Here is a 20,380-nt window from a genome sequence, read left to right as displayed (position 1 = left end):
AGTGACTTATTGACTTGTCGATAACTCAGAGTTCTCTAGTCAAATTTGACTTATCGATAACTCAGAGTTCTCTAATGAATGTTGACTTGTCGATAACTTTTAGTTCTCTAGTGAAGAATTGACTTGTCGATATCTCCAATCTTCATGTCTTCAATTTGGTTTGTTGATATCTCTGAGTTCTCTAGTAGCTTTCCAGAGTTCTCTATAAGTCATTCTTCTGGAGTTCTCGAATGACTTTTCTATAACTAAATATGTGACTTGTAGAGATCTTGACTTAGAACATTTTTCTCAAAACAGATTTATTCAACTCTGAGCTTCTTCATAATTCTTCTGAGGCATGATCTTCTTGATCTTCTTGATCTTCTTCCAGATAGAATTTTTAGGCTTGATACTGTTTTAAGAAAAAGACTCCAGTCTACTCCTTTGACATTTTTACAGACTTTAAATGTTACAAGTACAAAATGCAAATTAAGATTACAATACAACTTACTTAGGGTTGTCAATTTGACTTATTCTTATTATTGTACATGCATGTCTTGCACAACACATTGTAATTCTAGATTAATACCTATAGAATTCTATTTTAGCACCAAATATAAATTTATATATACATGATGAATATTTTATTAGAAAAAAATTATGCAATTACAAACTATATAAAACACAAATTTAGCTAATAATAAGAAATTTAATATGCAATTACTTAGTAATGTTGATTTAATTTTTTGTTAAATTATCCATCAATGGTGTTACTACTAAAATTCTGATGTAAAATATTAGTTATGTCTTTTTGAACAACATATACATAATAACGTTGAGTTTCTTGTTGTAATAAGATTTGAGTTAATGAAAACTATATGTAATTTAAAAAGAAAAATTGCAATAGTCGTACAATTTTATTTATTATATATTTTAATAAAAAAATAAAATAAATTTTTATAATCAATATTTAATATTAAAATTTTAATCTGGGCCAGTATTTCGCACGGGTTATCAACTAGTATTAATAAAGGATAAATGGTCTAATCAAAAGTTTTAGTAGAATTAAAATACATACAAAAGTAGAATTTTAAGATATACATGAATAAATAAGTGAAAACAAAAGTTGGTGATACCAAAATTAATACTTGATTTCAATTATTAATAAAGGTTATTAATTAATTCTTTATTAATAAGCCACATTCCAATTTTAACATCAGCTTGTTATCAAATTTTACTTGAGCGCAGACTCTGATTCGGTAATCACTTCTCCGGAATCATATGGGGCCGGCGATACATAATAAAATTGCCAACGAACAAAGGAATTACGAGTCAAATATGCTACTAGAAAGCAACGGCTAACCAAGCAGATGGATTTCACTTTTATTTATCCCCCTAGTTATAGTTCCCTCTTGGACAAGAAAGCTTCGCCCCTTTTACACTCTCTGCCTTGTTTGACTATAAAATGCTCCCACCTGTTTTGATTAGAGTGTGCAAAAAATCCTAACTCCCAATATTAAAAAAAAAATCTAAAATTATTAAATACATGTAAATATCTTTGTTATGTCACAATTTAGGACATTTTTAATATACTAAGTCCTGAATTTTGAACACAAGTGTATGATTCATTTTTAATAAATTTTGATGCTACATGGAATGCTTTACAGTAATATTTTCATTTTTTAGGGTGCCAAATTTTTATAAAGCTCGAGGCCTACAAAATAATATTATATATTGATCAAAATTTTCTATTCACCTCCTTACAAATTTTAAAAATACACCTCTTTACAAAATTAATATTAAATAGCCGTCGGTAAAAGCTATATTATACTGCAAAGTCTATAAGGACCGACTATAACTTCACGTAAACCTCGCAATACTGGTATACGATATGTGAACACGGAATGAAACGATACAAATAATTAGTGTATGGATTCGAAAATTTGGTACACGAATATGAAAGTACACGAACACGAAAAAATACGGATATAATTAGTGTCGGGTCTGGGTTTCCGATATAGGTACACGACACGGAACGAAAGTACACGGAATAAATAAATAAATAGTTAAATTTTTTAAAAACTATAATATATATATATATATATCCCGCTTCCAAACTCTTCTCTTTCCAATTTAGATCCATATATATTACTTAATTTTGATCAAATAGTTGACTTTATGATTTTAATTTCTTTTGAATATCAAACAATTTGTAATTTGTTGTACGCAAAAACATTTTCACTTGTTTCGTGTTTTTGTATTCAGAACTTTGTTGTTCACTATATATGACCATTTAATTATCTATTATATTTTTTAATATTTAATTTTTTTCATATATAATCCGTGTACTTTAGTGTACCAAAACGGGTAAACACGAATATATTAGTGTCGGATTAGTGTCACCAAATTGGTACACGAATCCAAATCCGAATCGGGTTCGGATTTAAGATTTGATACACGAAAATATAAAAACATGAAAATATATTGTATATTGAACATTTGTACACGACACAGAACGTTTTCAGGTATAGCTTCATTTATATATAGGTGTTTACAATGATAAAGTAGTTTATGTGAAAGCAGTACTTCGTTCTCAACTATCATACAACAGTTTTGGGGTTTTGTATTCGTTTAGTAAGTTTTAACTTAATTATCTATTATAAACCCCATGACCATGTTTGTTTCATAATATTAAATTTGGAATAATATTATAATTCTCTAAATTTTCCAATCTCGTATTTATTTTGTAAAAAAATAGTGAAGGGTTATACAAATAATCATTTAAATGATTTTATCAAATATTTGTTATGTTGGATTAGAGGATATGACTGCAATTCCCTCTAATACTTGTTGGGAGGAAGTAATTATTATATCCCCTCCACAAGTCATTTTTTAAAGGATTATAATCCTCTCTAATCTCATGTAAAACAAACATAAGATTGGAAAATTTAAAGTACTATATTTCAATTTCAAAGATTATCCCTCAGATATATGATAAAATTTTAAAGAATTATAGTGCAATCTCACGCTAAAATCCTTCCAAACAAAACATATGATAGAATTATTTTATCCATACAACTGATTTTAATGAATTAATTATCTCCGAATTATTATCTCGAAATTATAATCCCATAAAATAAATATGGCCAAGAACATAAAATAATGGAGTAACGGAGAACCATATGTTTTCTCGTAATTAGGTACTTAACGTATAGCCACGGGTTTGATAATGAAGTAGTGTGGATGGAATTAACATAGCCACATCTTCCTACTTCCTAATAAATCCATGACATTAAAGCATGTTTAGTAGATGATTTATTCATTACCCGACTCTTTCAAACTAGTACAGATATGATTAATTAATCTAACTAAATAACAAAGACTTTGATTAAGATTAAGCACCAAATTATAAGTTTGTAAGCTTGTAGCTAGATAGGGACCTAGCTAGGGTTGGTTCAATGTTAACTCACTTGTTTGCTACTGAAAATGTAACTATATATAACTATAGATTCAATCCTAAATAATTACATTTTAATTAAGATTCATTACGTACATTTTTTAAAATCCTCGTCTCATTCCTCTTGCATGCTCTCATGACATTGAACTCACCAAAAGATCATTCTTTTATATATATATATATATATATATATATATAATCTCGTACTTGGTTCAGTTTATAGATACCTTGACTTATTTTAAACAGGGATATAACAATATTTCACCACCATATTCTAAATTTCAATTCGTATATTTATCTAAAATTGAATGCTTGAAGTTGGAGATGGTAAGTCTCTAAAATTTTGATTTTAAACGGTTGAAGTATGTGATTGAATAAAAAGATGATTTGTTTATTGTAAGAAGAAAAGAGAGAAGGGGTTAACTAACATTTTTGACTACTGCTTAGGGCTAATAAAACAAATAATTAGATAAAAAGTGGATTCCAATGCATGACGAATGGGAGGAAGCTAGTTGATGAAGCTAATATCCAAAAAAGTAATGGAATATATATAGACGAGGACAGGTGATGCAACTCATCCACCAAACAAACATACAAATAATACAAATACATACACCTTAACAACTGATGTAACAAAGATTTGTTGCCACACGAACTATCAATTATATTATTATTCCGAAAATGATTTGAATACACTTCCCTTCCCCCCCTTAATAACTTCTATCAACTTAGCAATTAACTGCTCAATCATCCCTACAAAATGATTGTTCACATTTTTAATTTTGAGTGGATTAGATGCGAAATATGTCCCCGTCCGTAATTATTTATAGTTATACATTTATAATATGTGTATTATTCTTGTACGTTGACAGAATATTTGTATGTATTGCAATTATTTTGGTCATATTGTTGCATGCATTACAAGTTAGAACCGGTTGGCAAGCATGTAATTAGAAGTCGCTTAGACAAATTGGGGGGGGGGGGGAGGGTTATTCTAATAATTGTGTTTGCCGATGAATTAATTAGCCGGTGGTTTATGTTTGAATCTTTCTTATGTTAGCTCTAACTCTTGTTGCAGAGCTTTGCGCATAAGGAGAGTACTCTTTCTCTAGTCACTATCTTCAAATGTTCTACAAGTTCTTTTCCTGAAATTAGATTCTACTAATAGTTAGGGCTGTACGTGGTTTGCACGGTTTGGTTTCAACGTAATTAAATCAAAATTTTCAAATAATTTTATATTTCGTAGAACGAAACACTAAAATCAATCAACATTAATATTTTAAAAACAACAAGGATCAACAAATGTTAATACTTGATTTCCTTTTAAACTTGTTTTTCTCGGTATCAACAACGGTTTAGTTCGTAAAAATAAGAAGGATCATATCATAAACCAATATATTTAATTTCTACTATTTTCAAAAAAGAAATAAAGATAATATGACTTTACTCGTTAAAAAGGGGAAAAAAAGAACCAAGTAACCTAACTTGCATAAACATACATGAATAGAAAAAATATAAAATTTTAGAATAATCAAATAAAAATATTTAAAATGCAATTCGCCCTACCCTTAACGCTTCGTAATAATATTGGCTTAATAATATTCGCCCTACCCTTGAACTACATAGAAAACATTACATATGCTATCTTCCCATACTTTGTTCAAAATTTCATACTTGCAAGTTTTGAACCACCAAACCTGAGTTCCATATACTGCAACTTGCTAATGATATTCAATATTCTCATAAAAAAAACAACTAGTAAACTAATTGATACGACACCCCAAGTGACGGCTTACGATTATTAAATATTGAACTGTTAGATGTGCTAATGAAGTAAGATATGGTGGTTTGGTTGTTATGATCAATCCGGTGTTTGAAATTTTAAACTTGCGGGGAAGTATCTAAAGAGTGTTTTCTAAAGCTTGCAACCCAGCAGAAAAGAAAGACTAACGATAAATGTAGATTTGTAATGTTATTATGAGATGACTCTTTCCTACTTGATGGTTTGGTTGTTGAAATTATTATTATACTACTATAACCGACACTTCCTAGCCCTCAACAATCTGTCGGTTAACAACTAAAATTCTCCACGCATCTTGCAACCATATTAACCCATGTCCATGTTTCTTTACTTTTTCAACACAAGTTGTGATACCACACTAATCAATTCAATTTACTGCTTGTGAGAGCGTGATTATGATCATCATCATAATATGTTATAAATATGGGATTCATTTCTGTCTTGGTCCCATTTTGAAAGTCGAGAATCGTAATTGTTAACGGTTAAAATTTTTAAAAACTTATGATACATTTCAGTCTCGCTCACGTTTCAAAAGAAGAAGGAACCTCGAATTTGATAGGAATGTGCGAATATCTGAATTTTGAGGTCGAAGTTCTGTTTTGAACTAATTATTCCGAAACTTTGTCAAATCTTTGCTTATGTTATTAGGGCAAGAAGAGTCCTTGATATCAAAATTTGTTTTACAAACACATATTCTTAAGAAAAGCTAACAACCAATTAATTTTAAAATCCATTGGATTCGATATGTCTTTGTGCTAATTAATTAGACAAGTGCTCCACTTAATTTTACTTTATCATTTGATTAACTTTCAACTTTATAATGAGAGATTAAGGGAGATTTTTCCCTTTAATACCGTCTTAACTTGTCCTTTTACCTTGTAATGGGGTTTGGTATAACACTAGTGATTAAAATAGAATAACGCGATTTTGGAGTATAAACCTGCTTTTGGACTACTCCAAATTATGACATGATGATGTTATTTATCTATTTCTAAATATGACCTAATTAAGCAATATGATGATCACTAAATTAAAGAGGAACAAGCAACATGAATTATAAAAAGAAAAAGGAGGGGTTCGGTCTTGGGTAAGTGATTTTTTATGACATGTTCTTAACCATAGTGTCTCTTTGCACTTACATTGATGTGAAGATCTGCGGAACTACTGGTTTCAGATAATCTGAGCCTAAATAATATTTTAATCAAAGGCGGGAATTGTGGAACCTTGGTAGTGTTTGAACAATTTTATCCAAATATACCTAAATAATTCCAGCTCGGCTTCAATTATGGAATTGTTTATTGCGCAGTTGAAACAAGAAGAAGAAGAAGCAAAGTGAGTAGATAAGTAGACATGCAGGACTGTTTCATTAACATGATGAATATAAATTTTGACTAACCATGACACTTAGTTGTCAATGGAACTAAAGATAGAAAAATTCTATCCATCAACTTCATCATTTATGCATAAAGTGTGTTTCCTCTTTCAATTCCATTTTATTCAATAATTCTATCCCTTTTGACTGATATTTCATCTTGCATGCTATGTTAGCTGTTTTGCCTTGTTCATCAAATAATACCACATTGCTTGTTCCTCTGCTTTGGATGTTGTCATTTGCGGGTAACAAGAGTTCTGGTGATTAACATTTCATAGGAGAGGCTAATAGTATGTTGATACTTCTAAACATTTTTTTGTAATGAACAACAATTTTCGACTACAAGAATATCCGTAAACGATCGTGTTAATTGTTAATCTCTTTTGAAATATGTGTAGAAAAGTCGAATAATTTATATTTGGGAAATATCTATTTTTATTTGTATACACCAATGAGAAATTTCAGTGAAGGCCAGCACATGTGTACATAATCTTCACTACACAATACAATAATTTACAAGAAAATTGTGGCATGATGTGTTGGCAATTGTAAAAATTCAAACTGATTTCACAAGACTTGAGCACTTTTCATGGCATGTTGTCTTTGGGGGTAGGTACTGTTTGTTGATAGATAATCATTCATGCCCATACACTATCCATATACCATATCACAATTACCCAACAAACATGAAGAGCATGCTTGCAAGATTCATAGTCCATAGAATTGGAAAGGGTATTTTAGACCATTCAAAAACTGGTATGTTCCACTCTGTTTCTTTGACTATATTAAATCTTGACATATATTTAGTATCACATTTCCCAATATAGTATCTAGTACAACTTTTATAAAAATAAAATCACAAAAATCAAGAATAATTTTTTAATAAGTATAATTCAAATATGTCAAGAGACTCTGGACAGCTAAGCTAAAGACTAATGTTGTTTCTACTTAAAATGCTTAGGATTTTACCATACACTTAAGTTGGAACTTAGGATATTCTTGAGTTCACACTAATTTGATTTGCTGAAATCATAGTAACTTGTAAGTATTCTTCTAAGTAGTATAATTATTATTCTTAATATAATGTTGAAGTTTGACTATCAATTTATTGTCTTGAAAATAAGCCACACAACTAATAAAGTTCTGTTTTTTTATTGAGTTTATATTAATCAGTGATAGTCACCTTCAAGTGTCAATTTTGAAAGTTTGATTCTCTTTTTATACTTATTTTTAAGGGAAATTCTCATGCTTATGTTTTACTACTATATGTAAGGCATTACCTACCACTTACAAGTCCATGTTTTCATATTATCCCCACCACTATTACAACCATTTTCAGAATTCCATGTGCTTTGTTGTGTGTGTTCCTTACAATTCCCTCAAATTTGAGTACTTCAATTGTCAGTTTTTTGCATAAAGACTCAATCTTCAGTGTTTCTTGATTGATTTTCCCACTTGGGCTATTCCTTAAAAGTCTGTAATGCATATCTGGGCTCAGTTCTTTTGATAATGGAATTGATTGCTTGGTTGAATAAGAGAAATTTTAGTATAAGAGATCTGGGGTCCAAGTGTTTGGTACTTTTTGTTCAGTGGGAAGCCTGAATTTTAAATTTCATTAAGTGCAGGTATGATGATGAATTCTTGATTATGAACTTGTGCATTTAAGATTTCTTGATATGAATATATAATGCATGTGTGTATCATTGCAGTCTGCATTCAAGAATGTAACAGTTTTTTTCATTGCATGAGAAATATTTATTGTCTTTAAATTGTTTGGTTAAGGTAGAAGGCCTGGTCCATTGATTCTTTTGATTTCTTTTTGTCTGTTCTCTGCAATGTTTAGTTTTGAGGTGATACAAGTATGAGCATCAAAATATTATTTGCTTTTCTTTCTTTCCAGCTATCCCTGCTTTTTCTTTATACTTCTTAAATGCTTATACATATTAGCTGAAAGGAAATTGAAAACAAAAATTACATTAGGAATGATCTCATGTATATCATTAGGAACGACAGTCTACAAGTACAACATTTGCATTAAAATCCACTCCCTAAACTATAAGAGGCTATTAAATTGTGAATTTGTCTTTTGTAAGTCACATCTTTGGATCTTCTCATGAGTTACTAAATTTTGATAACAATATAATTATTGATAATATTGGACACCTTGTAGGTACCTAATATTAGATAGAAATGGGGCTTGTGGATGATCTGACAAGAGAAACACCGATTTTACATATTCCAGTGTGGGCTTTAGTTCTGATCTTTGTGCTTGTGTCTATAATACTCTTGGTGCTTCCAATTTGTATATCAAGAAAGAAGTCTAACAGGGATACCAGCAAACTTCCTCTTAGCCAAGATCATGTTGTATCAAGTGAATTTAAAGAGATAAGGATTGATCATAATTCAGCAAACAATTTTGTTGTCGATGAGGCTAATCTCAAATTTTCGAAGGACAAGTACAATGACAAAGATCCCGACAAATTTTCCTTGCATTTGCACCAGACAAAGAATGCTGATAAAAGCAGTCAATCAGGTTCCTTTAATAATATAGAGAAAGGTGATTTTGGTTCTGGATCAGGAGAAAAAGGGGATGGTATTAAAAATAATGTTAAAAGGCCTTCTTCCCATCCGTTAACCATTTCTTCTCCTTTATCGGGTCTATCTGACTTTTCTCAACTTAGTTGGGGTCATTGGTTTACGTTGAGGGATCTGCAAGTAGCAACAAATAGATTTTCCAAGGATAATGTCATAGGTGAAGGTGGTTATGGAGTAGTTTATCGTGGACATCTGGCTAATGGATCATCTGTAGCCGTCAAAAAGCTCTTCAATAATCAGTAAGTACAAAAAAGTTGGATTTAGTTCTTCTGGTCTCATAACTAGATTTTATATATTAAGCTAATGTAGTTTACTGAAAATATGCTGGCTAGAGGACAAGCAGAAAAGGACTTCAAGGTGGAAGTCGAGGCCATTGGTAATGTTCGCCATAAAAACTTGGTAAGGCTTCTGGGGTACTGCATCGAAGGCACCCAAAGGTAACATATTTTAAGCTCTTTGCATTCGTTTTACAGTTCCGATCACATTTATCATGGATAAAAATAAAAACAACCCAATAATGGAGTATCGTTTTGCTATGAACTTCTAATTAATTTATTATATATATATATTTTAGTTAAAATTTCCTTCAATTTTTGAATGTCAACACGGATGAATACATAGATTATTCTTGTAGATGCAGTAGCATCTTTTTAGAAGGAAATCTTTATAAGAATAAGCCTGGAGTGTATCAGCCTTACTAATAAACTTGCCTGTTTTCTAAACTATAATTGCTTAAATTCAGGATGTTGGTCTATGAGTATGTCAACAATGGCAATCTAGACCAGTGGCTTCATGGAGCTATGAGTCACCAAGGATATCTAACTTGGGAGGCTCGCATGAAAGTTGTCCAAGGCACTGCTAGGGCGTAAGTTCATATTTGGCTTGCTTTACATCTTAAAAAGTATGGAACTTTTAGTTTGTCGTAGTTTAACTTTATGTACAAAATGCAGGCTAGCTTACTTGCACGAGGCTATTGAACCAAAAATTGTGCACCGAGACATCAAATCTGGAAATATACTACTAGATGATGACTTCAATCCTAAAATATCAGATTTTGGTCTGGCCAAGTTGTTGGGCGCAGGAGAGAGTCACATTACAACCAGAGTTATGGGTACCTATGGGTGAGCCTGTTTATTGAAACTTTTTTGTAGTTCTACTATTTGATCTCTTTATTTTTTTTACAATATTTACCGGCTCATATCTCTGATGTCTTGTACTGATAACTGCAGATATGTAGCACCAGAATATGCAAATAGTGGCCTTCTAAATGAGAAGAGTGACGTCTACAGTTTTGGGGTGGTGCTTTTGGAAGCAATTACTGGAAGAGATCCCGTGGATCATGATCGTCCAGCAGATGAGGTACCCTACTCTCTTTAAATTCATTTCCTTGAGATTAAAATGCTTGATAAAGAACCATTGTATTGTTGAGCTTCAAAGCACATTAATCAAGATGTGAAGATCACAGGGGATTTTGATGTTCAGTAGAACGTAGTTATGGTAGTTGCCAATATTATGTTGATGTAATAAAACAATGTGCCAGGTTTTTTATAAGAATTACTAAATGTTATTAAAAGACTGGGACAACAATTGCAGTATATATAATAAGTTGATTTAGTACATAAGAAATAAAGATAGTAAATCATAGGAAATGTTTAAGTTTACTGGGCTTGAACAAACAGCTCTTATACATTCATGGTTGTGCAGGTAAATATGGTTGACTGGCTCAAATTGATGGTTGCTAATAGACGATCAGAAGAAGTAGCCGACCCAACAATGGAGACTAAGCCATCCAGAACTGCTCTGAAACGAGCCTTACTGGCTGCCCTGAGGTGTGTCGACCCAGATTCTGAAAAAAGACCATCTATGAGTGAAGTTGTCCGTATGCTTGAGTCAGACGATTATCCATTGCCACGTGAGGTAAAACATATATATCTTGACATAACTCAACCAGGAATAAATGACAGGTCTATATAGTTTAGGTGATTTAATGAATCATGCAAGAATAAGATAAATTTGTTGTATGTTTAACTTCCAGAGTCGAAGACGTCAAAGGAATCAAACTGGAGGGGCAGAGGCAGATAACAGAAGCCAAAGCTCTAGCACAAACAAGTATAAAGTTCCCAACTTGACTCCAGAAAGCAGAGATGACCAAAGGGGATAAATATAGAAGGGTTTTCCTACACATGCAATAAGGTGTAACATTATGCAAATGGGCTAGTGGTCCAGCAATTGATAGTCTGCCATTTAGTTATTTTTGTATTTAGAATTATATTTGTTTTGTGCATAGGATCAACTATTCTACAAGTAGACTTTGGTAGTGATGGTGTGTATAGAGGTCTGATAATATTTGTAGTACTAATATATAATATTAGCAGTCTGTTAAAAAAAGAACTTCACTTGGAAGGGTTAACAGCATTGTTTTATGTTGGTGATGTTTGGAAACTAACGCATTTGCTGTCCAGGGTCATTTGCTTTTCTGTACATTACATTAAAAATTGAAAACATGTAATGTGTAAATATTGAGATTGGCCCTTTTGAATATGCAACCTTGTAGTCAGTGTCCTATACATGATCATATTCTCTCTGGTTTTGAGTAAAAGAATTATAATTCTAAATACAACCGTCTAAGTGAGGTACATTTTGTATTTAGGTAAATGGTATTCTCAGGTCTAATTTTTACTTTTTTATCAAGTCATAATTTTTAGTTGAAAAATGTAGAAATTTTAATTTAAGTCCCGGCGAACTCAGAGAAAAATTAGCTATAAATCATTTTAGCCATAATTTGGATGCCTTTTGAGAGATGAGAATGGCACTTTTCTTGCTGGTTATGGTGGAAAATTTGCAAGTAAAATATTAAAATCCTAAAATAGCATAGGCTGGAGAAGATGAAAATTTTAAATGTTTACATTGAGCTGGATTCACTTGGAGTCGTACAAGCTTTTCATCAGGATCCTAATGCTATCTCTTATTTGGGTTCTATCATTTCTTGACTGTGTTTCTACCGTAAAGGACCAGTGCATCTTCAATGATTAAACTTGGCTAAATAATTTAAGTGACATCGTGTATGTGGCATTTTCATGTAAAATGTTTACCACACCCCCTTAACAAAAATTATAAATAACCATTTTTCATTTGTACAATGTAGAAACCTCTTAGATATAATTATATATAATATTATGATAATCTCATTGGATTATTTACCAAAATCACTAGTCAAATAGCCAATCATCTTACATTTTACTATTCAAGGTGCTCTTCAAGTCCTATAATATTTATTTCAATAGATGTTGAGCCAACTTAGTGGTTCATGCATCTTTTATTTTGACACCCAAAAGTACTTTTTAGTTCCTATGTTAAAAGCAATAATAATCATGACCATTTTACATTTACCATTGTACTTGCACTAATCGATAGACCTCATCATTGTGAAATATTAACATCAACAATTAGGAAATCCAACTCATTATATTCTTTTCATTGTAACAATATATATACATTTGGTAAACAGTGCACATTGCACAATACAACTTCATTTCATTATTCCATAAAAGGATTATTTAATTTTAAGGAAAAATTTAATATAACAGCAATACCACTCTTAGTTCACATGTATATCGGTTCTGTGCAGTGTGCATTACACCAAAAAGAATTTAAAAAATCAGGTATTTTTTTCATCGCTGAGGAGTACCGAACAAGTACTCCATAACAAGAACAAGCCCAAGTCAAGTTGCAGGACATAGACGGTACAGGATGGATGCACTAGTGATGCGATTCACTGGGAGGGCCAGATCGAGTATTTAATAATGGTTGAAGTGCCTTCACAACAATACTCATGTTTGGCCGGAAATCAGCTTCATATTGTACGCACAACGCAGCAACTGCAGCCATCTGTTTGCAGCAAGGAAAGTCATGATATAAAGTTTAATTTCAGTGAATCATATATAGTAGTCACAATGGGATTCTTATCAGTTCAAGGGCAAAAACAACCAAAGGTTAAAGGTTAACAAGAAAACAGCATATGATGTAATAACTATTTCTGAGACCCTTGCGGTCGCGGAGATACATAGTGAACTTTCTATATTCATAAAATAGTTATAACGTGTGTGGTGTGAGCCACTGAGCCGTGTGCCCAAATAAATAGGTTCTACATTCTTTGGAGGTGTGGGGAGAAGTGGGTGGGACGCAGGATGTTGAAATTGGAAGCATATTTATATGCTTTAGCTTTACTATATCAAATTTAAATCGTAATATAGAATACCTTAGCAACAGCCTTGGGTGGGTATTCTCCATTTAGTCGAGTATCAACACACTGCTTAACCTTGTCTTCGCTGAGTCTTGGAGTTGCCTTACAAAAGCCAAAACTTCAAAGTCAACTAAAATGGGAAATATGTAAAAACTAAAAAATTATGATACCAACATGCATGACAACATCAATTATCAAGCACCATTCAATAGATGAAAAGAGCCAAAATGAGTACCCATGTCACCAGACTCTGCTGTCCTCGCGGTAAAGTATGATCTACAGGTTTACGCCCAGTCAAGAGTTCCAATAGGACCACACCGAAGCTGTACACATCACTCTTTGAGCTCAGCTGTCCAGTCATTGCATATCTACCACAAAAAGTGTAAAACTGGAAACTCAGACGTGGCAACTTTAAAACAAAATGCAGATCAGATTTAAATGAAGAAATAAACGTCTTACAAATTTATTAATGGGGCAAGCGCAATCTTTTTGTTGAGACTTGTCACCTATTATTAAATCTCACACGCCGTCTTCAATTATTTTTCTATGTAAGTATATATAATGCAGCAACAAAGAACAAAAACACTATAAAGTTCTACATATATACCTGGTTTTAGGTCAATATACAAAGAGTGATTCTAAAAATTTGAACAATATGTATTTTTTTTTCGAAATTTTAGGATTTCTTATGAAGTTACTTTGTTTATCAGCTGTAGTCTTTATGTTCATGTTTAAATTGCATGACATTGTCCAATATCCATTCCTCGTTCTGCTCAGTGGTTTAGTTTGGGCACCTGTGATGAGCTTAATCTAGTGTCACAAAGCCCAAGGTGAACAAGGTCCTACAACCATCTTTAATTCCTGACTTTTAGAAAATAAGTTATACTCTTCTTGAACCTATTGAATGTGCCACTACTTAAAGTTTTGCTGAGTTCGAGCACATAATATTTTTAGATTGATTAACATTGAGTACACTGATGATCACTCATGTCAAGCATGAAAGACTTCACATGCTAAATTATACTGGTTGCTAACAAGTGATTGCTTTAAGCTTGGTAACCAGACTTAAACTTTGGCATGATAATTCAGATGTTTAAAAAGATTAAAAGGAGAAAAGGAAATGTATGGAACAGAAGAAAATTATGTTAAATAACAAAAGTAGTGCTTACTCAGGAGCATGATAACCAAAAGTTCCAAGAACACGAGTGGAGTGAAGACGTGCTGCCATGTCAGGCGCTTGATTTGACAGATCAAAGTCAGCAACCTTAGCCACATCATCATCAAAAAGTAAAACATTGCTGGACTTAATGTCCCGGTGAATAATGTGAGGTTGTGCCTTCTCATGTAAATATTCAAGTCCCTTTGCTGCCCCAACCGCAATCTTAACTCTTTGGGACCATGACAAAACAGGACCTGGCTGTGCACCTTTTACACCTTTTCTTCCTGATGTTCAGATATATTTTATTATGAAATGATAGAACTACCCGGACATTCTTACTACTAAAGACATGTAGTTAGACATAAAGATTATAATGTGGCATTTGATTGAAGTGATTTTTGACATGCTACTGTTTGCCCAAATGCTGCAGAACTAAGTGACAGAAATTTACTTTTTTAAAGATTAAAAGCAAAACACTAGTCCAATTAAGGAAGCAATTCAGATGAAGAATATACAGAATGCAAGCTCACAAAATCTTTGTAATGCTGTCAGGTTTTACATATCTTCTCTTTTTTTTTTCTTAGTAATCTATCTTCCATGTATATGTCTTAATCTATTGTGAAAAAATATAATATGATAAGGAGTAACAGGAAAGAGCAATAAAAACATACCTTGTGTAAATTGTAAGCATGGTGACTAGACCCGGCAATTTTGGACATGACATGAAAATTTAGAGCTTGTGTTTGCCTTTTTAGTACACGAATACACGGTCGAGATTTAGTGTCGTTTTGTGTTTGCCCTTTGAATACACGACACGACACGAAGTACACGACATAAATAAATATTAAAATTAAATATTAATTTTTATAATGAATATATGTATATTAATAATAAATATATGCATATTTAATTTAAAATAATACTTCATTTTATAATATTATATATAAATTTGGTCCAAATATATACGTTTCATATATTTGTAAAAAAAATTACCGAAAAATCTTATATTTTTATTTATTTAATTAAATAACTAAATTTATATTATTTTTCAATTTTACACGAAAACACGACACGAAACGGAAGTACACGAACACAATAATACACGAATCCTAAACGGGTCGTTTTGGGTTTGCCATTCAAGTACACAAAACACGAAAATACACGACATGGAAGTACACGACACGAATGATATGCCAGGTCTAATGGTGACACAAACAGTTTCTTAATCTATCCTTAAAAAGTTCACATGATAATATAGAATGAGATGTGAAGTTACGCTAATTTATATTATCGTTTTAAAAGCAACAATATATGCTATCCTTTGGCCCCACTTTGGGAAGAACCCTACGATCAAACTTCATAAAAGGTTCAAAAAGAAGAACCGGGAACAGCTTACCGTGAAGAATATCATGAAGGGATCCATTTGAAGCATACTCATAGGCAAGGACACGAAGACCACCATCCACACAATAACCAAGTAGCTCAACAACATTATCATGTTTCAGCCTCGATACCATAGAAACCTAAAATGGAGAAAACCAAAAACAGAAAATCAGATGCCAATTGTTTTAGACAAAAAAAATGAAACAGAAAGCATCTACAATTGTTGCAAACCTGTGCTAAAAACTCTTGGTCTGGTTGCTTACTAGAGTCTAACTTCTTTATGGCTGCAGCCTGCCCAGTTTTGAGGATGCCGTGATATACTCTTCCATAAGACCCCTCACCAATTAAAGCCTTTGTACCAAAATTATCTGTTATATCTTTCAATTCATCCACTTGAAGTGCAGAGACACTTATAGGCTGGACATCTATAGTCTGCGTGTCTTTCGGTACTGTCTCTCTGGCATGATAAGCTCCATTAGCACCTACACATTTATTTGAAATAAGCCCCAGCAACACATCAAATATTTTCTATCAATAGAATGATAGCATGCTGAAATGTGATACTGATGGGCCTATCCACACGATACTGCTGTAAATTAAAGCCAAAGAGCGGCATAAAAAATCACCTGCTAATAGAAAAAATATAAGAATGTCTACCTCAAAATAAATATGGCAGCACACAACATGAATCATAGAAAATAATATTAGTTCTTGGTAATAAGCATATCTCATTTTCAAAATTCATTCAATAAGGAGGCTGAAGAAGAGTTAATTACATGTCTAGCTGAAGTTTACCACAAATACAACATGTGTGCATACTCTTCACTTTATTAAAGTTGCGTACCTGGCGTTTACCAAAACACTGCAATTTGTGTACAGCAGTTAGTTTCCATTTAATTGTGTTATGTGCAGGTTTGGTTAACTACTAAAAGCATGGAAATATAAACACTTTAACCATCAAAGTATCCTGTCATTAACAACTCATAATTTTGACTCAGTATCGAGATCGGAATGCAAGTCAGAGACTGGATGTTTGTTGATGAACTTAGATAAGTTTTTGTGCTAAAACAATGTGTTTATTATTTACCATATTTTAGTGGAATTTAAAAACGATTTTTATGAGATCACAATTAAGAGAATGAAAGCTGAGCTTAAAGGCAAAACATGTTGGAGGATTCAATTCACCATGACTTTGATATTTTCAAACAAGAACCATTATTGTTCTGTTTTTAAATAATTTGTGTGCCTAAAAATGTTTCAAGTTTTGAAAATCATACATTTGTCTCAATCTTCGACTTGCATTTCGATATCGATGCCGAGTCAAAATGACGAGTTGGTTGCGACAGGATACATTGATGGTTATAATGTCCATATTCATAATGCTTACTTGAATGGTTAAACAAACTTTGACTTGATGCCTTTAATTTGAATTAAACGGATACCAATTGCAGCGTTTGTGTAAACTTGAGGTACACAACTTTATAAAGTGAATAGTAGGTACACACATTATGATGTAAAATTCAGGTATACACATTTTAATTAATTCACAGAACAACTATTAAATGTGCCAGAAATACAGAGAAGTCCTTGAATTTAACCTGCTGCCTGATGTGTCATATAAGGTCCATTATCAGCAGTCTTTTGCATACTATCTTCTGAGCAACAGCCAAAACAACTCATGATTTTTTCCTCAAGTAAAGACCGGATTCTGAAACATAGAGAAGGCAATTAGTAAGCATTTGGCAGTTACATAACCCAATCTTTTTTTAATCTAGAACAGCAACACAAAGAACGTAGGCATTGAACTTGGCACAAAGAATGTTAGCTCTCATTGCACATAATTGCATATCTGAAGAACATTGATCACTATGTTTTCTTTGTGTTATCAGATGGAAAGCTGTAGGTGCACAATCCTAATTCGTTGGGTGCTAGACGTCATGCAAATGACATATATCTAAACCACCTAAATTCTTAGTCGCATTTGCTATATTAGATGTCTCAAACTCAAAGTTTTAGCCACACAAAGAGTCAAGAAACTTAACCATTAATTATGTTAATAATATCAACAAACATTTACAAGAGAGTATAGTCAAATTAAATTGGAGCTCAGATATATCACAGATTAAAATTTAATAAACATAAATAATCTGTATTCAACAACAACAAAATGTAAAAAAACCGGTTATAGCATTTTTGCCTCAGTATAAACGTTGGAATTCAAAGATTCCTGTAGGAAGGATTAAATCTTTGAGACAGATGACATAATACTAAAATCATCTATCTGACATTATAATTCTCAATTTGTAGGCCTAACTAAATACTGGAAGCTTTCGTAGATCAGAAAACTACTTGACAAAGTAACAGCACACAACTGTCCTATAGTTAGCACTCAGCTCAGTAGAATCATATTTTTTAGTAGAAACACGAAGGTTTCTTTGAGTCATATTGTACATTAGAACCATATCATCCTAGGGTGGAGCCTGAGCTACACCTTCCTGTCACTCATTTATGTTCTCTATCAAATTAGCACTATTTATATGCACAATTGCACACACAACTTTCACTGCAGAAACAACAGTAATCGCTGTTTGTTCCTCATCATCAACATACATGATCATCAAGGTAAAATTAGATTGGTGACTCAAATAACTAATTGTCAACAAAGACAAAGTCTTTATCTTGTTAAACCACAAAAAAACAGAAATTTCAAGTAAAATTCAATCAAGGAGAGTTGAGTTGTATGGAATAATATCTGGTAGTTGTACACAAGCTGGTTAATGCAATTTTTTCACCAATCAATCAAATCCAAGAACCCTTTTGATCCACTTTTCAACATCTCCAGATCAACCCCCAATTTAACAGATAAATCTTCTTAAACCCATCTAAAGTAATCCTTTCAACATCAAACAAAAGATACTTCACTTGAATAGCAGAAAAATCAAATTTTAACACAAAGATGACTTCTTTCATACAAAATTAAACAAGAATTCACCATTTCAGAACAATCCTACAAACAAATCTTCTAAAACCCTTTAAAAATAATCCTTTCAACATCAAACACAAGATACTTCACTTGAATATAACAAAAATCAAATCTTTAACATAAAGATGACGTTTTTCATACAAATTAAACAAGAATTCACCATTTCAGAACAATCTAACAAAAACCCACAATCCCAAAAGTTAAAATAAGATCAAAACTGTAGAAACTGAAATTAAATAATAAAAAAGGTAAAAAGCTCACCTGGGTATATGACAGGTTTATGAATAAAACAGTCTGTTGAAGCTTGATGTAATAAAATACAATCAATCAGGGAAGTACAATCTGTAAAGAAAAGTTGAATGTATGTATATGTATCTGTGTGAGTACTAAATATGAAAGAAAGCCGCGTAGGATAAAAAGGAACATGCAAATGGAGAATGAAGAAAAGGGGAGAGAGAGAGAGAGAGAGAGAGAGAGAGAGTACATAAAGTAAACAAGTTAATGAGGGGGGCAGTAGTTGTGCTCTCCCTGTCTTGTTTGACTTGGTTCAACTTCAACACGGGCTCTGTGTTTGTGTTGTGTTATGTTTGGATAAAAACCCCAATCACTTTTTTTAGTCTCGATTTCACTTTAAAAATTTGGTCCTAATTATTACTTTATAACTTGGTTTTAATTTATTTATTTTTAAATATAAAAACTCATTTTCATTTTACATTTTCAACATTTTTTTCTTTTTTAAAAAAAAATTTATTATATAACTTCAATTCATGTTTAGATATCTTAAACAACACTTGATATTACGTTTTTAATAATAAAACATAACTTAAAAATATGTTTTCAATTATTTTTAATTAATATTTTATATTTTCATATTTTTTTATTGGCTTTCAAAAACTTTAAAATTCTAAATTAATTTTTCAAAATTCAATTGTGGCCCCTATTTTTTTTTTTTTAATATTTTAGACTTCACCAATCCCCTTCAGAAATATTAAAAAATAAATTAATAAAAGATACACTGATTTGGGGTTTAGGATGTAGTCTAAACCATAATTTAATCTAGGGTTTAGCCCTAAACTCTAAGAACCAAGCTCTATAATTATCACCGTTTTTAATATTTTAGGGTTAATCAATTCTTAATTTGGGTTTTAAAAATATTAAAATAATTATTGATCCGAATAAAATATGAAACAAAATACCCGTTAAAATAAAGTTTTAAACTTGAAAATATAACAATATCTAGTATTTTGGGTAAAAAAAAACAAAACACAAATCCAAAATGAGTTAATATGAAAAACTAATCTTGATGTTGCGTTTTGTCCCTCAAACCAAAATTGAAGTTGTGTTTTCAAATTTTTTTAAAAAAATTAAAAACGAAAGACGCAACTCTGTTTTTCATTAAAAAATATAT

At 31.8% G+C, this 20,380-nt stretch overlaps 2 protein-coding genes across 3 annotated transcripts; one reads left to right on the top strand and one right to left on the bottom strand.

Moving 5' to 3' along the window:
• Positions 1-7,857: 7,857 nt before the first annotated feature.
• On the top strand, positions 7,858-11,595 carry LOC141724738 (putative receptor-like protein kinase At5g18500). The gene is made up of 8 exons (XM_074526980.1): positions 7,858-8,234; positions 8,780-9,443; positions 9,537-9,641; positions 9,947-10,069; positions 10,155-10,325; positions 10,434-10,563; positions 10,909-11,121; positions 11,240-11,595. The coding sequence occupies exons 2-8, from the start codon at positions 8,800-8,802 to the stop codon at positions 11,363-11,365; spliced, it is 1,512 nt and encodes a 503-aa protein (XP_074383081.1). The 5' UTR covers positions 7,858-8,234; positions 8,780-8,799; the 3' UTR covers positions 11,366-11,595.
• A 1,055-nt stretch (positions 11,596-12,650) lies between these two features.
• Positions 12,651-19,494, bottom strand: LOC141724737 (pto-interacting protein 1). Of its 2 annotated transcripts, XM_074526979.1 has the most exons (9): positions 19,457-19,494; positions 19,234-19,314; positions 17,588-17,697; positions 16,221-16,471; positions 16,003-16,129; positions 14,617-14,890; positions 13,683-13,815; positions 13,463-13,549; positions 12,651-13,092 (listed from the first exon to the last, which is right to left on the bottom strand). In XM_074526979.1, exons 3-9 carry the CDS (start codon positions 17,667-17,669, stop codon positions 12,964-12,966), a joined length of 1,083 nt encoding a protein of 360 aa, XP_074383080.1. In that variant the 5' UTR covers positions 17,670-17,697; positions 19,234-19,314; positions 19,457-19,494; the 3' UTR covers positions 12,651-12,963. The 2 variants fall into 2 exon arrangements, with proteins under 2 accessions (XP_074383080.1, XP_074383079.1); XM_074526978.1 differs by lacking the exon at positions 19,457-19,494 and having other exon boundaries at positions 19,234-19,445.
• Positions 19,495-20,380: the final 886 nt, after the last annotated feature.

Source organism: Apium graveolens, chromosome 5 (genome assembly GCF_009905375.1).
Source record: "Apium graveolens cultivar Ventura chromosome 5, ASM990537v1, whole genome shotgun sequence".
NCBI classification, from domain to species: domain Eukaryota; kingdom Viridiplantae; phylum Streptophyta; class Magnoliopsida; order Apiales; family Apiaceae; genus Apium; species Apium graveolens.
The sequence above is the reverse complement of the archived record's forward strand: the minus strand, read 5'-3'. Positions and strand labels throughout refer to the sequence as shown.